This window comes from Lathyrus oleraceus, chromosome 5 (genome assembly GCF_024323335.1).
Source record: "Lathyrus oleraceus cultivar Zhongwan6 chromosome 5, CAAS_Psat_ZW6_1.0, whole genome shotgun sequence".
Classification (NCBI taxonomy): Eukaryota; Viridiplantae; Streptophyta; class Magnoliopsida; order Fabales; family Fabaceae; genus Lathyrus; species Lathyrus oleraceus.
Genome location: NC_066583.1, coordinates 145,483,307 through 145,501,661, shown reverse-complemented (window position 1 = coordinate 145,501,661; position 18,355 = coordinate 145,483,307). Strand labels below are relative to the sequence as shown.

The following is an 18,355-nucleotide window of genomic DNA, read 5'->3' as shown; positions in this document are numbered from 1 at the left end:
ATTTTGATTTTTATGTCAAACTTATTTAAAACATATGATTCACACAAATATATCATTGGATCTTTTCAAATTCAATCCCTTAAATAAACTTGTTTTAGTTTTTTAAAATGGGTCTTGCTATCTTGTGCCCCGAGGGCACATGTTAAAGTGTAATTAATGATAGTTAATTTTATCTACTTTATTTTTAAACATGTAATAATTAATTATAGTAATTAAAACATTAAAAATTATATTTATTAAAAATGATTATGACAAAATTACCCTTTCGTATATTTAGTTTTTTATATTTTCAATTTAAATTTAATGAGAATGTTTAGAATCATTAAAGATTAAGGAAGACAAACTTTTATTTTATTTTTTTCTATATTTGAATTAACTTAAAATTGATTTGCTTTAAATTACAATAATATAGTGCTGCAAGAGTTATACTGAAAGTTTTTTAATATAAAATTAAAATACTTTAAAAGTACAATAATGTAGCAAAATAAATTACAGTTCCAAATATATCATTCAAATACAATTTTTTAAAAAAAAATTTACTCAAATAAAAAAATAGTAAGATTACTCAATGGTCTTCATACACATATCATCAATTTATTTCTGTTATATATATATATATATATATATATATATATATATATATATATATATATATATATATATATATATATATATATATATATATATATATATATATATATATATATATATATATATATATATATATATATATATATATATATATATATATATATATATATATATATATATTGTTTTAGTTAACAAATTAAAAATATAAAATATATATATATATATATATATATATATATATATATATATATATATATATATATATATAAAATTAAAAAAAAGATATGTGCCTAAATTTTTGGTAGAAGAACTGGATTTAAATTTGCATTTTGACAAATTTTCTACTTCTTGTTTTTAGTGTGAGCAGAAAATTGAATATTTTCTTTTAGAGGACATGTTGCAATATTATGTCTTACGTCTTTGCATAATTCATAAGTATTCATGGTATGTGAAAGCTCTTTTCCACCTTTAAGGCGTCTTCTTTTAGGACAACCTTTTGATTTGGAAATCTGAGGGCATTGAACAATATCATTCGCATGAGCTTCATTGTTGTAACATATTATTTGGTCCTCAAACACAACATTGATTGGTTGGGGATTTACTTCCTCATCCTCATATGATACTTGAAGTTGTCATCGTGATGACAAGTAATTAGAAGGAATTTCATGATAATTTTTATGAAGAAAAATACTGAGAATGTGTCGACATAATATCCCCAAAACTCAAAATGCTTACAGCTATATGTAGCTATTTTACCATCCCAAAAGACTATGTGTTTTCTATTATTAGCATCTTTATAATACCGCAACATAAACACATTACCATTTTCATGATGAATTGAATATTGGATGGACCTTTCAAACTCCTCTTAAAACTTTTGAAAAGCAAAACCTGTGAGAAGACTATGAGCTTGCTCTTGCAAAGGTGATATCATTTTCATGTTCAATCTTTTGCATTTTTCTAACATTATATCATGCTTCTCTTTTTGCTTAATATCATTGATTGCTAAATCAACCTGAAATTAATTTAAATTAATCAAAATATAATTGTATAAGATTATAACAATGATGATATTTTAGAAATCAAAACATACCTGCTTTGTAAAATCACTTAAACTTGTATGGGAATTTATGAATCTTTTGATAAATGCATTAATACTCTTTGATCTACTTGTGGTTATCATTCCACCAAAGAAATAGTCACGAAGATAAGCGAGTGCCCAATAACTTTTAATTTCATACGACCCTTTCACGTGTTTATTTGATTGCAAGTTATACTTACCAACAACTTTTGGCCAGTGATGTTCAAATTCTTCACGTGTCTCTAACTTATACAAGCCATAAAAATCAGAACACAATTTTGGATATTTATCTCGGAGTATAGCATTAAACCAACAACTAAACTTGAAAGTGATGTGCCATATGCAAAAATTGTGTTTTGTTGATGGCAACTCTTTGAAATTGCTTCTTTCATCCATGGATCTTCATATGTTAATATAGTCTTTGGTGGCTTCTTCATCAAAGATATAAAAGTCTATAAAAAAGTTATGTAATTAAAATAAATGATACAATAACGAATGATATAAGAAAAATTATGAAATTAAGCTTAGAAGTTACCTTCATCAACCAACAAAATGCATAAGTTTTTTCATTTCGTAAGAGTGCACATCTAAAAAGTATAGTCTTTCTATGACTATTCATACTCACAAAAATTCCAAATGGCATTTCATAAGAATATACCTTGTATGTAATATCAAACACAACAACATCGCCATATTCTTGGTACCAATCAAAACAATAAGCATGAGAGCAAAATATGTGCTCTAACCTTCTTTCTTCATCAAGTGTATATGCATACTGAAATTTAGAGCAACTCTTCTTTGCATCCTCACAATACTTAAGAAGATCAACAATATCATTTATTTCAACTTTTTTCTTGGCTTTCAAAAACAGATTGCGAACATCATTTTCAATAAATGAAAGATAACCATGCTCCACATTTTTTCTAGCTCTATGACACACATTAACTGTCTAACTGAAAGCCCACCTTCCTTTAACAAGAAAGTTCGATCAGAATAATCATCTGAGATAATTCGGTTAGCCGGTAAGAAGTGTAACACCCTTCTAAATACCCCAAAATATTTAATTAAAATGATAATAATTCAATCAGAGTAATTATGCCTCGAAGGGTGTCACACAATCGTTTCACAACGATCATCATAATTTCCCGTCATGCTCAGTTATTTAACTCAAATTATAAAGTATCTGCATAATACGCAACGGATAGAAAACAGCTCAATTAATCCAAACATGTAACATATTACATGCAAAATGGTTCACAACCAATCAATAAAATATTCAAACATCCCATCCCGATGTTACATCTATCAGAGCATGACCCACTAGGAGACTACACTAGACTCCAAGCACTAGCTCCTATTCAACTCACTGCTCGTTACCTGAAAAATAGGTGTAAGGGTGAGTTCCTCAATCAATATAATAAGCATTATACAACATTATGTAATTTTAAGTAAATAACGCATCAAATCACCCTAACCAGACTACACGCTCAATAACGGCAGCGTCAATTCAATTATCATACTCAACCATAACATATCACATGTGTATAATCTCCAACCATACTCAACATCAACAACACTACACACAACACACATATAATACTGGAATACATCCAATCATATTATATGTCATACATTCATTATGCAATGAGACTCAACATATGCGGTACCGACTCTTCTTGAACTTACAGTTCAAGCTCACCGATCCCTCCGGATACGGCTACTAAGCTCACTAGTCCCACTCATTGAGACCTAGTGACTCACTCACTAATTCCTCACCATGGGAATTAGCTACAGCCCCAAAGGCTAGACTATGCAAGCTAATCATCTAGCATGCAAACATCAACAACAATTCACAACAATTTACTCACTAATCCCTCACAATGGGAATTAGCTACAGCCCCACAGGCTATGCCATGCATGCTAATCATCTAGCAATGCAGCATTAACAACAATTCAAGAATAGACAATATGCTCACACTATAAGTCATACAACAGTCTATTCACAATGCATACATAACTGATACATTTACAGCATAATGCACACCATCACATATCATCAACACAATTATCACGAAAGCATATCATATCATGCCACACAATCAATCATAGTATTAGCACACCCTACTAATACCTATGCCTCTCAAAACAACGGGAAATGATCCCTAATACATCGGTCCTCAGCTAAATCACATCACTCAGCCTAAACAGCCAAAACTGCACCACCACAGCACAGAAATCACAATTTAATATCCACTTCTGCACAGCACAGTTCACGCCGCGCAGGAGGGTTCGCGCCGCGAACGGTGCGTCACAGAACCCTTCTGGATTTGACAGTTCGCGCCGCGAACGGGGCTTTGCGCCGCGAATCGCGCGCGAACAGAACCCTCTGCTACAGAAAATAGATTTCAGGTCTACAATGGTTTTCCCTATTACGAAACCTATCCGACCCAACCTTCCACAGTCCAATTTACATCAATTAATCGTCCTCATTGTCAACACAATTCATATCTTATTTGATTACACCAAACCTAACACGTTTACATCAGATTCCTACGAATTCCCTCTCAATTCTTCCCCAATTTCATTCATCCCAAAAGTTCACAATTTCATCCTAATCATCCAATTCAGAGGTAATTCAAAGGTCTATCACTACCCATGACACATTATCATATAATACCCGTTAAATCAACGATAAACCCCCCTTACCTGAGTTAATCCGGCAAATTCTGCAGCTTCAAGCTCTTCCTCTTCTCTTGTTCTGCCTTTTGCCCTTTTTCTCTTTCAGCCGCTTCTCTTTTCCTTTTCACGTGAAAACCCTTGTTCCAAAATTGGGACTTTTTATTCCAACTTATATATTCCAATAAATAATTATTCCAATAATTATTATTCCAAAATAATAATAATAATAATCCAAATTTCTAATTATTCAATTAAATTAATAAATAAAATATTAATTTAAATTAAATAATTGTCTTATTTTAATTGGGGTGTTACAACTCTCCCCCACTAAAAGAGTTTTCGTCCTCGAAAACATACCTCAAGCGAACAACTCTGGGTAAGACTCCTTCATCTGACTCTCCAGTTCCCAAGTCACATTGCCACCTGCTGGTCCTCCCCAAGCTACCTTCACTAAGGCAATCTCTTTACCCCGTAACTGCTTCAACTCTCGATCCTCAATCCTCATAGGTGATGTTTCAACAGTCAGGTTATCTCTCACCTGTACATCATCTAATTGGACAACATGCGATGGATCATGAATGTATCTCCTCAACTGAGACACATGAAAAACATCATGCAAATTCGTAAGCGACGGCGGTAAAGCGACACGATAGGCTACCTCTCCTATCCTTTCCAAAATCTGGTAAGGACCAATAAATCGAGGAGTCAACTTCTTTGACTTCAAAGCTCGACCAACACCAGTTATCGGAGTAACACGAAGAAACACATGATCTCCCTCTTGGAACTCAAGTGACTTTCTTCTCTTATCATGATAACTCTTCTGACGACTCTGAGCAATTCTCATCTTATCCTGAATCATCTTAATCTTTTCAGTAGTCTGTTGAACAATTTCCGGTCCAACCACAGCACTCTCGCCGGACTCATACCAACATAAAGGTGTCCGACATCTCCTACCATACAAAGCTTCAAACGGTGCCATACCAATGCTCGAATGAAAACTATTGTTGTAGGTAAACTCAACCAAAGGTAAATAACAATCCCAAGCACCTCCTTTTTCCAAAACACAAGCTCTCAAAAGATCCTCTAATGACTGAATCGTCCTCTCAGTCTGACCATCAGTCTGCGGATGATATGCAGAACTCAATCTCAACTTAGTTCCCAAAGCCTTCTGCAAACCTTCCCAGAACTTCGATGTAAATCTAGGATCTCTGTCCGAAACAATACTCAACGGAATACCATGCAAACTTACAATCTTCTCAATATACAACTCAGCTAATCGCCCTAACGGATAATCCATTCTGATCGGAATGAAATGAGCCGATTTTGTCAACCTGTCAACAATCACCCAAATGGCTTCAAAATTCTTATTTGTTCTCGGCAAACCAGAAACAAAATCCATACTGATACTATCCCACTTCCACTCTGGAATAGCCAACGGTTGCATTAGCCCAGACGGTTTCTGATGTTCAATCTTTGACTTCTGACAAGTCAAACAAGAATAAACAAAACTCGCAATTTCTCTTTTCATTCCCGGCCACCAAAATAACTTCTTCAAATCATGATACATTTTCGTAGCTCCAGGATGAATACTCAAGCCACTACGATGTCCTTCCTCAAGAATACTCTTCTTAAGCTCAGTAACATCCGGAATACACACTCGATTACCAAATCTCAAAACACCATTCTCATCAACTCTGAATTCACCACCTTGACCTTGATTTACTAAAGTCAACTTATCAACCAAAAGCATATCGGATTTCTGACTCTCTCTGATCTCGTCCAAAATATTACTCGTTAACCTCAACATTCCCAATTTAACACTATTGTGAGTACTCTCACACACCAAACTCAAGTCTCTAAACTGCTCAATTAAATCCAATTCCTTAACCATTAACATAGACATATGCAATGATTTCCGACTCAATGCATCAGCCACTACGTTTGCTTTACCCGGATGGTAGTTCAAACCAAAGTCATAATCCTTCAGAAATTCCAACCATCTCCTCTGTCTCATATTCAGCTCTTTCTGATCAAACAAATACTTTAAACTTTTATGGTCACTGAAAACCTCAAATCTTGACCCGTACAAGTAATGCCTCCATAACTTCAAAACAAATACCACGGCTGCCAACTCTAAATCATGTGTCGGATAGTTCCTCTCATGAACCCTTAGCTGTCTCGAAGCATAAGCTATAACCTGCTTATTCTGCATCAACACACCACCTAAACCCAACAATGAAGCATCACAATAAACCTCGAATAGTTCCGACGAACTCGGTAATATCAGGATAGGAGCAGTAGTCAACCTTCTCTTTAACTCTTGGAACCCTTCTTCACATTTTGAGTCCCAAACAAACGCTTGCCCCTTTCTAGTCAACATCGTCAACGGTAACGCCAACTTAGAAAATCCCTCAATGAACTTCCTATAATAACCAGCCAAACCAAGGAAACTTCGAATCTCAGCAACAGACTTCGGAGCTTCCCACTTAGATACCGCTTCTATCTTAGAAGGATCAACAGCAACACCACCTCTCGAAATCACATGACCAAGAAAACTAACCTCTTCTAACCAAAATTCACATTTGGATAGTTTAGCAAATAACTTCTTTTCTCGGAGAACTTCTAAAACTACTCTCAAATGCTTAGCATGCTCTTCTTCAGATTTCGAATACACCAAAATGTCATCAATAAACACCACAACAAACTGATCTAGGTACGGATGGAAAATCCTATTCATATACTCCATGAAAACTCCAGGCGCATTAGTCACACCAAAAGGCATTACAGAATACTCATAATGTCCATACCTTGTTCTGAAAGCAGTCTTCTGAATATCCTCAGTTTTCACACGTATCTGATGATACCCGGATCTCAAATCTATTTTGCTGAACACACTCGCACCAACCAACTGATCCATCAAATCATCAATCCTCGGCAAAGGATACCGATTCTTGATCGTCACTTTATTCAGTTGCCTGTAGTCCACACACAACCTCATAGTGCCTTCTTTCTTCTTAACCAACAACACTGGTGCACCCCACGGTGACACACTCGGACGAATAAATTTCTTATCCAACAGATCTTCCAACTGACTCTTCAATTCAGTTAACTCAACAGCAGACATACGATAAGGAGCCATCGATATCGGTCTAGTACCAGGTACCAATTCAATTGAGAACTCAACTTCACGCTCTGGCGGTAATTCATTCACTTCTTCAGGAAACACATCAGGAAAATCACACACCACGGCTAAGTCGCCAATCACCAGTTTACCGTTAGCCTCCAAAGTCGCTAATAGCATAAACAGCTCTGCCCCATCAGCTACTTCCTCATCCACTTGCCTTGCTGATAAAAACAAACTCTTTTCTTCCTCAACTTCAGGAAATACCACAGTCTTATCAAAACAATTGATAGAAACTCGGTTAAACACCAACCAATTCATACCCAAGATAACATCAATTTGCACTAACGGAAGACACACAAGGTCTATCTCAAATTCTCTACCAAAAATACTCAAGGGACAACTTAAACAGACAGAAGTAGTAGTCACTGAACCCTTTGCAGGAGTATCAATCACCATACTACCATGCATCTCAGATATCTCTAACTTAAGTTTCACAGCACAATCCAAAGATATAAAAGAATGAGTCGCACCTGTGTCAATAATAGCTACAAGAGGAAAGCCATTAATACAACACGTACCTCGGATCAAACGATCATCTGCAGAAGTCTCAGAACCCGATAAAGCAAAAACCTTGCCTCCTGACTGATTCTCTTTCTTTGGCTTTGGACACTGTGGACTGATATGACCCAACTCTCCACAGTTGAAACAAGTCACAGTCTTCAACCGGCACTCTGCAGCCAAATGACCACCTTTTCCACACTTGAAACATTTCATCTCAGCACTGGTACACTCATGAACACGATGTCCAGCTCGACCACATCTGTAACACTTAACAGGAGCACTAGAATCTCCCCCACTAGGCCTCTTCATCCCATTCTGCCTCTGAAAACCCTTGCCAGCTGCATACGGTTTTCCACGATCAATCTGATTCTTGCCTTTCCTATCAACCCTCTGCTGATAGCTCTCAGCTCTTGCCTTGGAATCCTGTTCAAAAATCCTGCAACAGTCCACCAAATCAGAAAACACTCGGATCCGCTGATATCCAATAGCCTGCTTGATCTCGGGACGCAATCCGTTCTCAAACTTCACACACTTCGAAAATTCCCCAGCAGCCTCAGCATAGGGAGTGTAGTACTTCGACAGCTCTGTGAACTTAGCAGCATACTCCGTAACAGACCTGTTACCCTGCTTCAATTCCAAGAACTCTATCTCCTTCTTTCCTCTGACATCCTCGGGAAAATACTTCCTCAGAAATCTCTCTCTGAACACAGTCCAAGAAATCTCAGCATCTCCAGCAGCCTCCAACTCAGTGCGGGTAGCAACCCACCAATCATCAGCTTCTTCTGATAGCATATGCGTACCGAACCTGACCTTCTGGTTATCAGCACACTCAGTTACTCGGAAGATTCTCTCTATCTCTTTCAACCACTTCTGAGCACCATCTGGGTCGTATGCTCCCTTAAACATTGGAGGATTGTTCTTCTGGAACTCACTCAGTTGACGAGCAGCTCCCATTCCCACAACATTCGGATTTCCTCCAAGTACTCCAGCCAGCATACCCAGAGCCTCAGCAATCGCAGCATCATCTCTACCTCTTCCAGCCATCTCTATTCTGAAAACCCAACAAGCCAAAACAATAAGTACTGATAGGGTTACACAACACCTATCCCGTACAGGGGAAACAGAATAATTACGACTCGACACGACCGACTATGCTCTGATACCACTAATGTAACACCCTTCTAAATACCCCAAAATATTTAATTAAAATGATAATAATTCAATCAGAGTAATTATGCCTCGAAGGGTGTCACACAATCGTTTCACAACGATCATCATAATTTCCCGTCATGCTCAGTTATTTAACTCAAATTATAAAGTATCTGCATAATACGCAACGGATAGAAAACAGCTCAATTAATCCAAACATGTAACATATTACATGCAAAATGGTTCACAACCAATCAATAAAATATTCAAACATCCCATCCCGATGTTACATCTATCAGAGCATGACCCACTAGGAGACTACACTAGACTCCAAGCACTAGCTCCTATTCAACTCACTGCTCGTTACCTGAAAAATAGGTGTAAGGGTGAGTTCCTCAATCAATATAATAAGCATTATACAACATTATGTAATGTTAAGTAAATAACGCATCAAATCACCCTAACCAGACTACACGCTCAATAACGGCAGCGTCAATTCAATTATCATACTCAACCATAACATATCACATGTGTATAATCTCCAACCATACTCAACATCAACAACACTACACACAACACACATATAATATTGGAATACATCCAATCATATTATATGCCATACATTTATGCAATGAGACTCAACATATGCGGTACCGACTCTTCTTGAACTTACAGTTCAAGCTCACCGATCCCTCCGGATACGGCTACTAAGCTCACTAGTCCCACTCATTGAGACCTAGTGACTCACTCACTAATTCCTCACCATGGGAATTAGCTACAGCCCCAAAGGCTAGACTATGCAAGCTAATCATCTAGCATGCAAACATCAACAACAATTCACAACAATTTACTCACTAATCCCTCACAATGGGAATTAGCTACAGCCCCACAGGCTATGCCATGCATGCTAATCATCTAGCAATGCAGCATCAACAACAATTCAAGAATAGACAATATGCTCACACTATAAGTCATACAACAGTCTATTCACAATGCATACATAACTGATACATTTACAGCATAATGCACACCATCACATATCATCAACACAATTATCACGAAAGCATATCATATCATGCCACACAATCAATCATAGTATTAGCACACCCTACTAATACCTATGCCTCTCAAAACAACGGGAAATGATCCCTAATACATCGGTCCTCAGCTAAATCACATCACTCAGCCTAAACAGCCAAAACTGCACCACCACAGCACAGAAATCACAATTTAATATCCACTTCTGCACAGCAGAGTTCGCGCCGCGCAGGAGGGTTCGCGCCGCGAACGGTGCGTCACAGAACCCTTCTGGATTTGACAGTTCGCGCCGCGAACGGGGCTTCGCGCCGCGAATCGCGCGCGAACAGAACCCTCTGCTACAGAAAATAGATTTCAGGTCTACAATGGTTTTCCCTATTACGAAACCTATCCGACCCAACCTTCCACAGTCCAATTTACATCAATTAATCGTCCTCATTGTCAACACAATTCATATCTTATTTGATTACACCAAACCTAACACGTTTACATCAGATTCCTACGAATTCCCTCTCAATTCTTCCCCAATTTCATTCATCCCAAAAGTTCACAATTTCATCCTAATCATCCAATTCAGAGGTAATTCAAAGGTCTATCACTACCCATGACACATTATCATATAATACCCGTTAAATCAACGATAAACCCCCCTTACCTGAGTTAATCCGGCAAATTCTGCAGCTTCAAGCTCTTCCTCTTCTCTTGTTCTGCCTTTTGCCCTTTTTCTCTTTCAGCCGCTTCTCTTTTCCTTTTCACATGAAAACCCTTGTTCCAAAATTGGGACTTTTTATTCCAACTTATATATTCCAATAAATAATTATTCAAATAATTATTATTCCAAAATAATAATAATAATAATCCAAATTTCTAATTATTCAATTAAATTAATAAATAAAATATTAATTTAAATTAAATAATTGTCTTATTTTAATTGGGGTGTTACAAGAAGCGTACTTCTAATTGGGTTAGCAAAGTATGATTATGTTCAACAACAAACGTTGTAACTTGCCACTCACTTGGAAACATATCATGAGCTTTTTGCAAAGAAATTCGCAAATGAGCTTTACATTCACACCTAGTTGATTCTCTATTTCTTTGTCCTTTCGATGGTTCTATGATTTTCAAGGAAGTTCTACCTTCACGATGGCAAAAGAAATCACACCTACTCACAATTCCATTTTGTTTGATGAATCTACCTTTTCGAACTGAGAACCCGTGTTGATATGCATATCTCTTATAAAAAATAAATGCTTCTTCCTCACTCAGAAAAGTTTGAGCAACAAAAGGAACAATCTTTGACTCCTTAAAAGTGTCACCCTCACTACTTTCTTGTAAAAATCCATTTATCTCAATAATTTGATTAGAAATCACAATATTTTCTTTCTCAAAAATTCCAATTTCTTCAACTTCATCTATAATATTATGACCAACAATAATTTCAGAAGAACCGTTTTTTGAAGAAACTTCTTCTACTGAATATTCAATATTCAAACTCAAATCCAAATTTATTCTATTGTTCTTCACACTTTCCATTTTGTATAAATCTTCCAAAAATAAAAAGAACAAAAAAGGTTATTCACCTGACTATGGAAAGTTATTTAAAAAAAATTGGAATCATAAAATAACATAAAAAAATATAAAAAGATATATGACATGCCTGAGTAAGGAAAATTCTTAAATTGCCATACTTGAGAAGATTTCAGTTCTTAAATTGCCATATTTGAGAAGATTTCAATTTTTCGGTGAAAAGAAAAATAATGCAGGTAACGTGAAATATTTGAGAAGATAAAAAGTCTAAGAGAGATATCAGATGTGAGGGTAGTTTTGTTATATTTTTTTTAGTACCTATAATAATTACTGTATTTAATTATTACATGTTCCAAAATAAAGTAAGTGGGACCTTTAATCATTTATTCTTCCTTAACTTTTATCCCAAGAGCATAAGATAGCATTGCCCTATTAAAATTCATAATAAAACCCATCATCAGTCATCACCACAATAAATACTCTTACCATTATTCCAACCATAATAAATCATTATTCCAACCACCAATAGCCATTACTCTAACCATTATTAACCACTAATTCCATCATTGTCAATCATCATTCCATCCACCTCTCTATTGATCACTCTAACCATCATATCAACATTGATTACCACTAAATACCATAAATCATCATTTTAATCATCAATGACTACTACTCTAATAATCATGTTTAACTACTTTCATTAAAATTACTATTAAATAAATAAAGTATATACTCCCTCCGTTTTTTATTATAAGTCGTTTTTTACTTTTCACACGTACTAAGAAATATAATAATTATGATATAAAAAAGAGAAATTATAAAAGATTTTACAAAATTGTACTTCATTAATGGTATTGGAAAGACAAATGAAATAATTGAAAGGAGAGAAAATAATAAATGTTTAAGTTTATAATAGGAAATATAATATTAATGATTCATTGATATTATAAAACGACTTATATTATGGGAAAAGTGACTTATAATAAACAACGAAGATAGTATTATAATATTTTAATTATTTTACAAATCTAGTAATATGAGTTGTTTGAATTAAGATATATTTATAATGAATATTTATTTGAGAGATAGAAACCCTAAAATCGATCTTGAGACTTACCATTGACCAAATAAAGCACAAAATGATAACTCCATCTCTGACCACTACATGCCCTACTCTTCAGACTATGTGTCACATGAATCATATATCAACCATTTTCCAAATCTCTATCACTGAAACCTTCACCAATTTCGTTATCTGACAAGTCATCAATGCCTTAAACCCTAAATTTTCAAAGGGTAATTCTAACTTGTGCCTTAGGGGAACATGTTAAAAACTAATTGTAGAAATGTTTTCTTGAAACTTGTGTATGGTCTTTATCAAAATTTTATAATTAATATTTTTATTACTTTTTCCAATATAAACTTTCTATTTATGAATTGTTTAACATGTGCCATTAGGGCACAAGTTATCATTATCCATTTTCAAACTATGCCTCTATAAAAAAAAACAACACCAAGTGCCACATTGGTTCACATTCACTGATTATACAGAAAAACTTGTTTTTCTTGCTTTTTTGTCGTCACCCATGGAGAGGAAATCACTTGCCATGTTTTTCTTGCTTCTCATTGCATTTTCCTCGCGTAACATTCTCATTCACTTTCCCCCTCTCACTTGTTTACTTTTTGTGTTTAGTTGTTTAAATAATATGTATGAATGAAATTGCAGAAGTCGTGGTGCAGACAGAGGCAAGATTGTGCGAGTCACAGAACCATGGTTACAAAAGTGCAGGTTTGGTTGACAACAACTGTGCACTTGTTTGCATGTACGAAGGTTTCTCTGGTGGAAGATGCAGAGGCTTCCGACGTCGTTGCTTCTACACCAAGCTTTGTTGAATGAATGGCTTATCAATGCCACATGATTAAGAGTTGAGACTAATAAATTTACCTAATCACTGTCACTCGTTTTGGTGTAATGTGCTAGCTTTGGTTTTCTTTGAGATGTGTAGGAATAAATTAAATAAAGTTAATTGTTGTGATCAACTTTCTTAGTTGCCAATATTATATTTAGTCATGTTAATTTTGTAAGCAGGTTTTAGTTTTATGGATAAATTTGCAATTTTATTTTGATTCGTTTTGGATGTAAATGATGGAAATTTATTAGAAACTATGTCAAATATAAGATATACAATTATTTTTTCATTAAAATAGTGTATAGTAGGGGTGACAATTGAATCCATTAAAATAAAATTCATCCAATTCATTCACTACATAAAAACTAAGTTAATGAGTTGAATTAAATCTATTGATTTATAAATATTGATTGATCCAATTCATCCAACACATATTAATAATTCAATTGATTTTTTTATCTCTATTAAATCTATTTAAAAAAATGATTTTATTATATATATATATATATATATATATATATATATATATATATATATATATATATATATATATTATATATATATATATATATATATATATATATATATATATATATATATATATATATATATATATATATATATATATATATATATATATAATATAATCATTTTTCCAACATAAAAAAACTAGTTTGTATATTTAAAAAAATATTTTTTTAAATATACAAAACTAGTTTTTTTTCCGAAATAAATCGATTTTTTTTAAAAATACAAAAAACTGGTTTTTCCCAAAAATTTAAAAATCGTTTTTTTTGGAAAATAACAAAAATCAACTTTACTTTTGAAAAAGTCGTTTTTTAACGAAAATACAAAAAATTAATATTTTTGAAAAAAAACAATTTTTAATTTTGTTTTTTGAAAAATACAAAAAAAATTGATTTTTCTCGAAAGAAAGAAACTGAATTTTTTTTCATAAAAAAATGAGTTTTTCTAAAAAATAGTTGATGTTTTTCAAAAGTAACAAACTCGATTTTTTCAAAAATAAAAAAAAATTGATTATTTAAAGAAATAAAAAATCAATTTTTTCAAATAAAATAAAATAAAATATGTAGGAAAAGAAAAAAAATTGGATGGATGGATATCCATCCACACAAAAATATGATAATGGATGAATTGGATAAATTTTATTCTTAATGGATGGATTTGATTGAATATTTTTAAGAAACTTTTAGTGGATTGTTAATGGATTAATGGATTTTTTTTATCCACAATTAACAATCCAATCCATATTCATCCATTTTGTCACCCCTAGTGTAGAGTAGTGAATTTTATAAGTTGAATTACGTAAAGATTCATTGACTACGATTGAACAATTTTAAGAGAAGACTTAAAAGTGGTTGAGCTTTCTAACTCTTATTGATGTGCCTCTTTTGTTTCTATCAGTTGTGGCTTACTTAATGGAATGATTATCTTTTTTCTTCTAGGTGGCGGTTTAGTGGGTTGATTAAAAGGTTACTTAGCTTGGTCTTTTTTCAGGGCCACTATTGTCATACCCTCAAATTTGCCATACCTCCATATCACTTTTTTGAATCCTAATGCATGAGTATACATCTCATACATGTCATCTCATATGTATTTATACTTAATGATCCACACTAATCCATAAAATTCAAGGCATATGATTCATCTGTGAAGCCTCAATACCCTCTGACCATGTTAGAGTGTGTCTAAGCCACCTTAACCCTAATCTTTATCCCCAAGCATCCAACAAAGCTTGAAAGATCACTCAAGTCAACTCACTCACTCTCCAAACCCAATTTGGATGGTGAGTCTCCCTTGAAGATGCATCAATATTTATCTGGTCACCCAAGGACCCTAACCATAACTTTTGATCCTCGTTTGGATTGCACAAGTCATGATTCACCATGGATCTTGACCACATCATTGAGGACCCCTAAAGTCCAAAGTTTGTTCATGCCCCAAACCTTTGAAACATCTCAATATGGCTCTTGCCTCACCAAACCCTAATTTCCCTGACCATGGTTCTTGATGAAGCTTGTGGTGCAAGAAACCCTAATTTCACCATCCTTTGATCATTGATCTTGCTTCATTTTGATCATCCAATTACCCACCACTCACTCAACATCAATTCAGGTCTATTATAACCAGAATTCACCATTCAATACATGTTACAAGTACTTGGTTTAATAATGTTTTTTGAACTTTCAAGACATTTGACCCACCCATGAACTTGACCTAAAATCATCCCACAAGGCTCCAAGTTTAATTTCCCATCATGGTATCATCATATGAACTTAAAAGATCCATCATTGTACCTTGAAAATCAAGAAATCACAAAATCACATTTTTAGGTCATGTTGGTTGGTCACGTTTTTGCAAGAATGGCCTATGGCAAGTTCCAAAGACCATAACTTTCTCATTTCAGAAGCTTTTTAAGTTCCACTTCGAGCCAAATGTACTAAATAAGTTCTATCCAACTTTGTTTCAAGGTCCAACACCTAATTCATTGAGGAATAACCTCAATTTTTGCATTGGGCAAGTTGGTCCAACATGTCTACCATGCCCTAAAACATGACCAAGAACACTACTTTACCACATTGCCATTTCCAAATCTCAACTCCTTGACATGGCTCTTTTTTCATCTATTTAAGGACATGGCAAGGAACATTTGGCACATGTTTTGAACAAAATGCATGAGCGAATTTCATTTGGCCTTGGTTCAAACATTAAAGATCATCATGATGCACAAACCAGACATGCCCAAGCCAGATTTTGCAATTTCATGCACCAAGCCTTCAAACCACTTTGTTCTGATCCCAATGGCCCCCAAACACATTGCATATAGTAGTATGTTTGAAAGTCAAATTGGATGCCAACAACTCACAAATCAGAAAATTCGATCCCACGTGAAAAGTAGAATTTTTCCCTAAATGGAAAAAAGGAAAACCAACACAACTCTGATTCAAGCCCTTTGTATGTTCCTAATTAATTCTAAGGACCAAAACCAATTGATCTGGAGTGCAAGCAAGGTCAGAATGCAACCACACATGTCTCCCCAAGTCCAACCTTGAGCATGCTTCGAGCCACTTCTCTTTTCTGAACAAACCTTCACATTCTTCCCTCCAATCCATCTGAACACCTTCCTTATAAATAGGGGAAGGTTTCCCCTCCATTTGACAAGCTTGAAAAGCCACAAAAAATTTGTTGCATACTCGAGCTGAACCTCCAAAAATAGAGTTTTGTGTTTTAAGTTTCGAAGCATTTCAACTCCAAATAACCACCCATAATCCGTCACTAAACTTAACTCAAACTTTCCCAAGTCTTAACTCACCTTTCCTGAGTTGAGCTAAGTCATCGGAACACCACCCCGAGATCGATTCCGATCAGGTAGTTCCACTCACCCCCATCTCTCAAACGAGTTACCATTCCACTCGAAATTCCTTTCTGATCATTAACCCAAAACTTTTAGCTTTGATTAACCAATATTCACGATTTAATTTTTAAATTAGGTCAACGTTATTCATCTGATTCGTGCATAAATACTCCATACTCAAATCCAATCAATGACTCGTGAGTGTGGAGGTTAGTTTGTTTATGATTGGGGAATATGAATCCATGTTTAAATCTGGTTAAAAACACTTGTTTTTGGGTTTTTATTTTCGAAGTTCCAAGGTTGAAGACGACTCTGAGTCGTTGCTTCGCACACAGTTTTGAATTGAAAAGAATCATATGTCATGTCCTGATTGGTTGATTCGCGTGTGCTACCATTTTTAATTTTGTTTTTATTATTTATTCTGTTTAGCGTATTTATTATCACAACTAAATGCTTGGCCCAATGGGAGAGGGGTTTGAGCCCCCCATGACCCTAAGGTCAGGGGTTCAACCCCAGCGTGTGCATTCCATTATTTTTATTTCTTTTCACTTTCCATTTTATTTATTTTTAGCCTATTTTTTTTCATCTTTGTTTTATTTTTTACACCACTTATTTTATTATTCTGGATATATTTTCAAATAGACCCCTATTATTTTTGTCTCTGGTATTTATTTATGCCCTGTTTCAAGTCATTTGGACATTTTTCCATGGACTTTTGAGGTCTTGAACCTTAGGACTATTGAAGTCTACACTTGTCATGATGTTGGATTGTTTTGGGTTGCTTTAACTTTCCTTGTTCCAAACATGCTAATGGATGATCAAGTGTTCATCCATGATACTTTTAAGCATGGATAGGTTTCCCCTATATCAACCAACTTGGGTCATTTGACATGTAGATGAAGCCTTGCTTATACATATGCTAACTTGTTTATTTCATCTGATACATGTCATTTCTTTTAGTTTATACTAACCCTTATACTTACTAGTCTATATTGTACATTATCCCTTACTATCTTGTTCATATCATACCTTGATATTATAACTTACTTAACCTAATCACTTAATCAAACATTAACTTTCAACCTTGAGTTTGGTATAGTCTTCCTTTTGTCAATTTATTGATAGATGGACTTGGGGTTGCATAACTTTCATTGTTACAAATCTATTGTAAGTTGATCCTTTGATCATCTTCAATATTTTACATCAGTGATAAGTTATCCCCAGATGTGCCATATTTTGAATCTATTGACCTAAGGATGGATAATCCTCAAGTGTTGGTCTTGTTCATAATACTAACTTAACTTAATTATGCTAAC

At 34.5% G+C, this 18,355-nt stretch overlaps 1 protein-coding gene and 1 pseudogene across 1 annotated transcript; one reads left to right on the top strand and one right to left on the bottom strand.

Moving 5' to 3' along the window:
* Positions 1-881: 881 nt before the first annotated feature.
* Positions 882-11,756, bottom strand: LOC127079318 (protein FAR1-RELATED SEQUENCE 11-like; annotated as a pseudogene).
* Positions 11,757-13,309: 1,553 nt separating this feature from the next.
* Positions 13,310-13,743, top strand: LOC127086081 (defensin-like protein 1). The gene is made up of 2 exons (XM_051026768.1): positions 13,310-13,394; positions 13,480-13,743. Exons 1-2 carry the CDS (start codon positions 13,340-13,342, stop codon positions 13,644-13,646), a joined length of 222 nt encoding a protein of 73 aa, XP_050882725.1. The 5' UTR covers positions 13,310-13,339; the 3' UTR covers positions 13,647-13,743.
* Positions 13,744-18,355: the final 4,612 nt, after the last annotated feature.